Source organism: Aphidius gifuensis, linkage group LG3 (assembly GCF_014905175.1).
Source record: "Aphidius gifuensis isolate YNYX2018 linkage group LG3, ASM1490517v1, whole genome shotgun sequence".
Classification (NCBI taxonomy): Eukaryota; Metazoa; Arthropoda; class Insecta; order Hymenoptera; family Braconidae; genus Aphidius; species Aphidius gifuensis.
This window is the reverse complement of record NC_057790.1, coordinates 3,576,264-3,583,261: the sequence shown is the minus strand read 5'-3', so window position 1 is coordinate 3,583,261 and position 6,998 is coordinate 3,576,264. Positions and strand designations below refer to the sequence as shown.

The 6,998-nt window shown below is 23.7% G+C and overlaps 1 protein-coding gene across 1 annotated transcript; it reads right to left on the bottom strand.

Moving 5' to 3' along the window:
* Positions 1 to 806: 806 nt before the first annotated feature.
* LOC122853534 lies at positions 807 to 6,478 on the bottom strand. Its single transcript, XM_044154035.1, has 8 exons — positions 6,454 to 6,478; positions 4,266 to 4,641; positions 3,923 to 4,173; positions 3,277 to 3,829; positions 2,264 to 2,274; positions 1,801 to 2,176; positions 1,458 to 1,708; positions 807 to 1,363 (listed from the first exon to the last, which is right to left on the bottom strand). Exons 1-8 carry the CDS (start codon positions 6,476 to 6,478, stop codon positions 807 to 809), a joined length of 2,400 nt encoding a protein of 799 aa, XP_044009970.1.
* Positions 6,479 to 6,998: the final 520 nt, after the last annotated feature.

Genomic DNA, 6,998 nt, shown 5'->3' with positions numbered 1-6,998 from the left:
GTCAATGAATAATTGAATAACAAAAAATAATATTGCGACAGTTGTTTATGAATACTCTTGTTGAATTACTATAATAAATAATAGTAATGAATAGAAGTACGTAGTTTCATACGTTTATTTATTTTTTATATTAATATATCAATTTATTTGTCTTATATTTGCTTTCAATCCATTCACGAAGCAATTGACATCATCAGGTATTGTGGCATCAGGTTGATGATGTTTATTACGTCTTATAAATTTTATATTGAAGAAAATTTTTTTTTTTCAGCTAATAATTATAAATAATTATACAATTTAGTATTAGGAATAAGGAAAAGAATTTTAATATCACAAAAAATACATAATAACTTGTTTTGGGTAATTAAAAAATAAGGCAAATTAGTTTTCTTTTAATTTTTATTTTTAAAAATTTTATTTTTTGTTTTATTTATTCAAGTACATTCCAAAAGTATTACAAGCAATAATATTTGTATGGAATAAATATTATTTTGATGAAAAATAATTGAAAATATTTTTTTTTCAAGTTATAATGTTGAAAAAAAATTGTAATATTTTAAAAACATCAATATGTTAAAATATTATTAAAATGAAAATATTTTACGATAAAGCTGTTATTATCAGAAAATAAATTTAAAAAAAAAAATAAATAAAACAACATAATGTTTTTTTTTATATCGCTTTTATCTTTTAAAATTTTATTTTATTTGTAAATTCCAAAAGCATTATGAATTATTTTTTTAAATTTTTTACATTGCAATGGTTATTATAAATTTTTACATTTATTATTATTTTTTTTTTCGAAATTACTTGAGCAATTTTCTAGCTTGAAATTCTGGTAAATCTGGAAATACATTTCTAAAATCATCAACTTTACAACAATATGTATATCCTTTGTCATATTTATCTCGTTTCCATGTTGATTTTTCATTTAACCAAGGCATATCATCACAAACATCTTGACAAACAACATATTCATCATCGAGACTTTTCAAATATGGATTATTAATTGTTATAAAAGCAACACCAGCTTTACCAATACTGTCATAAACAACTTTAAAAAGTAATTTTGGTACTGGTATTGATTGTTTTCCTTCAGCATTACGGTGTAAATAAATATCTTGTAATTCTCCATGTACATCTTCAATTTGCATAATCCCAAGACTTCCTGTCCACACATCTAAATCACGATTTTTATCAATAGCATAATTTCTTACACTTTCTTCAATCGAAAACCAATTTCCTGCATTAATACTTTGCCACATTGGTATAACATTGACATAAGAAAATGTTGCAAGTTGTTGTGAGGCAAAAATAAAATCAGCTTTGGCAACTAAATGTCCCCTGGCAAAATAATATTCACCTGAAAAAATTTGAATAATAATACAAATTAATTCACCTTGTTATAATATCCCAATATTTAATTTATAATTATTATTTATTTTAATAATTATCACCTTTCTCATGAATAAAGTCTTTCGCAAGTTCCATGCTTCCAACTATATTAGCAATTGTTTTAATTTGTTCAGTTTTTTTATAAACATTACGAAGTGATATACCCTTGAAAAAGTTATCTTGTTTAAACTCAACACGTGCAACTCCTTTTTGATGATTTTTTATTTGTGCTGGTATTTTAGTATGTGCATAAACGGTGTGACCAATTTTTGCATTGTGACAAAAATCGATAACCGATTGATAGTTATGTTTTCTAAATTAACAAAATTACAAATATATAAATCAAAAAAAAAATTATCATGTAAATTGTAAATTATTTATATTGATACGAAAGAAAAAACTTACGACTTTGTATTAACATGAAATCCAATGGTACCTTTAACTCCATCACGTGAGCATTTATCAAGAGTTGTCTTGACCTCAGTTTGTGGATTTCTACTACAACTAATATCCTTCAATGATGTTGTAAAATCACTGTCCTCAACAACAAATGAATTTTCTTGTGTACATTCAGCACGTACATTATCATCTGTTGAAATGCCATCCTCATCAAATTGTCCACCGGGACAAGCCAGAACAATTGATTCACCAGGATTTATTTGAATTGTTTCATCATCAGAATTTGGATAGAGAAAACCATGTTCCAAATCAGTATGTAACAAAAGTGGCTGATTATGACCAGCTAAATCTTTATTTATTGTTATCTCACATGATTCTGTCCCTATTATTTATTCAACAAATAAAAAAAAAAGTTAATAACTCTATACACGTAATAATAATTTTCTTATAAATTTTTTTTTCAACTTACATATAAAGTTACTTTTAATAGTAAATAGTATTAGAATAAATTTAAATACTTCCATAATATATATGCCTGCATTAGGTAAAAGCCCGAAAGAACTAACTCGTTTACATTTTTACATCTGAATTTATACTTAAATTTTTATAATCATAATGATGATATAAATTTTAAAAATAATAACATCATGATTATTTTATTTTTAAATTTTATAAAAAATTTCATCACATAATAGATAATTTATTACTGTTATAAAAAAAATAACAAAATATTGTGAAGGCCTAGATCTGTTTTCCGTTTATTGAATTGACATTTACAAATTGAATAATTATTATGTTTAAATGTTTTTCTAAACAATTAAGATAGAGAGCTAAAAATAAACTAAAAATTAATATTACTTAAATGTATTAAATAATCTAGAAAAAAAGACGTGTGATGAAAAATTTTACATGTTAGTTGAATAATAATTATTAATTATATATTGTTGATAAAATTTTTATTAAAAAACATTACGAAAATCAAAGAAAAGCCATTTTTTTTTTTTTCAATAAAAAATACGTTTACAATCACTGAGTTAAAAATTATCCTTGACTTTTCTTTTTATTAATTATTTGTTTTGGCTCAACTGCTAAAATAAAAAATTTAAAAAATTTTAATTTTCAATAGAAAACGAATTTGTTAAAAATTTTTTTATCTTTTTTTTTTCTAATGTGTTTTGACGTCTGTATTTTGTTGGTTCAGTTGATGACAAACAAGTTTTTTTTTTTTTATCATAAAAAATACCATGGTCTCTGATAAACATCAATATTTTAAAATATTTTACAACAAAGCTGTTATTATCGAAAAAATAAATAAAAACAAAAAAAATTAAATTAACTCAACATATCGGTATTTTTATAACGTTTTTGTTTTTTGAAAATTTATTTAAGTAAATTTCAAAAGCATTATGAATTATTTTTTTATATTTTACATTGGTTATTATAAATTTTTACAATTATTATTATTATTTTTTTCGAAATTACTTGAGCAATTTTCTGGCTTGAAATTCTGGTAAATCTGGAAATACGTTTCTAAAATCATCAACTTTACAACAATATGTATATCCACTGTCATATTTATCACGTCTCCATGTTGATTTGTAATTGAACCAAGGCAAATCATCACAAACATCTTTACAAACCACATATTCATCATCAAGACTTTTCAAATATGGATTATTAATTGTTATAAAAGCAACACCAGCTTTACTAATACTGTCATAAACAACCTTAAAAAGTAATTTTGGTACTGGTATTGATTTTTTTCCTTCAACACTTCGATGTAAATAAAGATCATGTGATTTTCTATTTGCATCTTTAATTTGCAAAATTCCAAGACTTCCTGTCCAAACCTCTAAATCACGATTTCTATCGCTAGCATAATTTCTTACACTCTCCTCAAGCCTTGCCCAATTTTTTCCATTAACATTTTGCCACATTGGTATGGCATTGACATAAGAAAATGTAGCAAGTTGTTGTGAGCCAAATATAAAATCAGCTTTTGCAACCAAATGTCCCTTGGCAAAAAAATATTCACCTGAAAAAATTTTAATAATAATAAATTAATTCACCATATTTATTCCTTGTTATTATTCCAATGTTTTATTTGCTATAATTAAATAATTATTACCTTTATCATGAATAAAGTCTTCTGCAAGTTCCATGCTTCCAACTATATTAGCAATTGTTTTAACTTGTTCTGTTTTTCTATAAACATTACGAACTGATATACCCTTGAAGAAATTATCCTGTTTAAACTCAACACGTGCAACTCCTTTTTGATGATTTTTTATTTGTGCTGGTATTTTAGTATGTGCATAAACGGTGTGACCAATTTTTGCATTGTGACAAAAATCGATAATCGATTGATAGTTATGTTTTCTACATTAACAACATTATAAATATATAAATCAAAAAAAAAGTTATCAAGTAAATTATAAATTATTTATATTGATACGAAAGAAAAAACTTACGACTTTGCATTAACATGAAATCCAATGGTACCTTTAACTCCATCACGTGAACATTTATCAAGAGTTGTCTTGACCTTAGTTTGAGGATTTCTACTACAACTAATATCTTTCAACGATCCAGTAAAATCCTTATTTTCAACAACAAATGAATTTTCTTGTGTACATTCAGCACGTACATTATCATTTGTTGAAATGCTATCTTCATCAAATTGTCCACCAGGACAAGCCAGAACAATTGATTCACCAGGATTTATTTGAATTGTTTCATCATCAGAATTTGGATATAGAAAACCATCTTTCAAATTTGTATGTAATAAAAGTGGCTGATTATGACCAGCTAAGTCTTCGTTTATCGTTATCTCACATGATTCTATCCCTATTATTTATTTAACAAATAAAATAAAAGTGAATAGCTCTATTACACAAGTATTAATAATTTTTTTATGACTTTTTTTTTTTTACTTACATATAAAGTTGTTTTTAATAGTAAATAGTACTAAAATAAATTTAAATACTTCCATTATTTAATGTATATATATGACTGCAGTAGAGTGAAACCCGGAAAGAACTAACTCGTTTCCATTTATACACCTGAATTTATACTTGAATTTTTATAATCATAATGATGATACAAATTTTAAAAATAATAACATTTTTTTTTTTTTAAATTTTATAAAAATTTTTATCACATAATAGATAATTTATTATTTTTTTTCATAAAAAACAAGATAGCTAGATCCGTTTTCCGTATATATTGAAGTTATTTTTAAAACATGAGTAATTATTTTTTTTTTCTAAACAATCAAGATAGCGAGCTTGTGTTGAAGCTAAAATTTAATATTACTTGAATGTATTAAATAATTTAAAACCAAAGATGCTAGACGAAAAATTTAATTTCTTAAGTTAAATAATAATTATACGTTATTGATAAAATTTTTATCAAAAAACATTATGAAAAGCAAAGAAAAACCATTTTCTTTTTTTAAATAAAAAATACATTTGCAATCACTGAGTTGAAAATTATCCTTGAATTTCCTTTTTATTAATTATCTTCTTCGCTCAACTGCTAACATAAAAAATTTAAAACATTTCAATTTTCAATAGGAAACGAATTTGTTACAAAATTTTTTATCTTTTTTTTTTCTAATTGTATTTTGTTGGTTCAGTTGATGACAAACAAGTTTTTTTTTTTTATCATAAAGAATACCATGGTGCCTGATGTTTATTCATTATCTATTTGCTTTTTTTTTTATTTATTTATTTCGTAGAAATAAATTGTAAAGAAAAGTAAATAAGTATTACATTTTCTTTAAAAAAACACACCAAGTTTAATTAATAATATAAAATTTAATAGTTTATTTAAATACCCTTGTTATTATATTTATTTTTGGAATTTAATTTATATTTTATATTTAATAATTGAATATAATAATATTAAATATATACTTTATTATTAATGAAATTTGAAAATAAATTAACAATTGAAAAATAAAAAATCATTACAATAGAATAATGTCCAATTGATGAATACGTGATCTTTATTATTGCCAAGTTTTTGTCAAAGTGTTTTTTTAAAAAAAAAAGATTGATGTGTTCAAGTAAAACGTGAGCAATTACTTTTTCCTTCGGTCATTTGTATTTTTTTTTCAGCCTCTAGGCTGCATCACAAACAGATCCATTGGTATTTTATATATATAAAAAATAAATTATCCAAGGTCCACGTACGATACTGTAATTTACTCACGAACAAACGCAAAACCCTTTTGACTGATTTCTTTTGAAACGCGTGAGAATTTTCCCTTTACTCTTTAACAAATAAAACATAAAAAAAAAAAATAAACAAAACCAACAAAAATAAATTTAATTAGCAATTATTTAATTATTTATTTTGTCTTTCTTGTAAATAATAATTTTCATGTAATTATTCATTAAAAAAAAAACCCCTGTAATTATAAAAAAGCTATTAATAAATTTTTTTTTTATATAAAATAAATAAAGTAAAACAATGTTTTATTTAATTTTTTTCAGTTAATTAATATCCTGATGAAGCAAGATAAGTTATCTCTTTCGTGTTGAACAATAACGAATTAAAATAATTTCCTTTTCTTTCCCCATATTTTATATACTCTAGATGTAATCAATTTTTTTTTTCATTATTTTTATGAAATTGCAAATATATTTAATGTACCTGTATGATTTAAGAACAGCCCCATGATTTATATAGTTAATAAAAAAATATATTCACCTTGTAAAAGTCATATATTTTTATTTAAAAATATGGAAAAATAAATCTCTCGTACATGTGTCATTGTCATCTGAAAATAAAACTACGAAATTGAGTATTAAACTGAACAATGGCTTGTGAGTACTCATGTCAAATTTAGGAAAAAAAAAATGAGAGAAAAGAAAATACTTCCGCGTGAATTTTATGTGTCATATGATATGTCTTCTCACCTTGAGTGGTGACGAGTATATTGATGGCTGTGTCACATTTTTTTTTTTTTTTTGAAGTATACATTGTGACGAGACTCGCTCGTCTACCTTAAATTATAATTATATTTATTTTTCTTGAATATTTTTTCTTTATTATTATTATTGGACGGTTGACCAGTGACGCTATTATTATTTTTATTTTTGTGAGTAAAGAGGGGAATAACCGGTTTGTACACTAATAATATCCCCTCTAGTACTACCATTCCCACCGTGTGCCCTACTATGATTTTGACTGGTCAA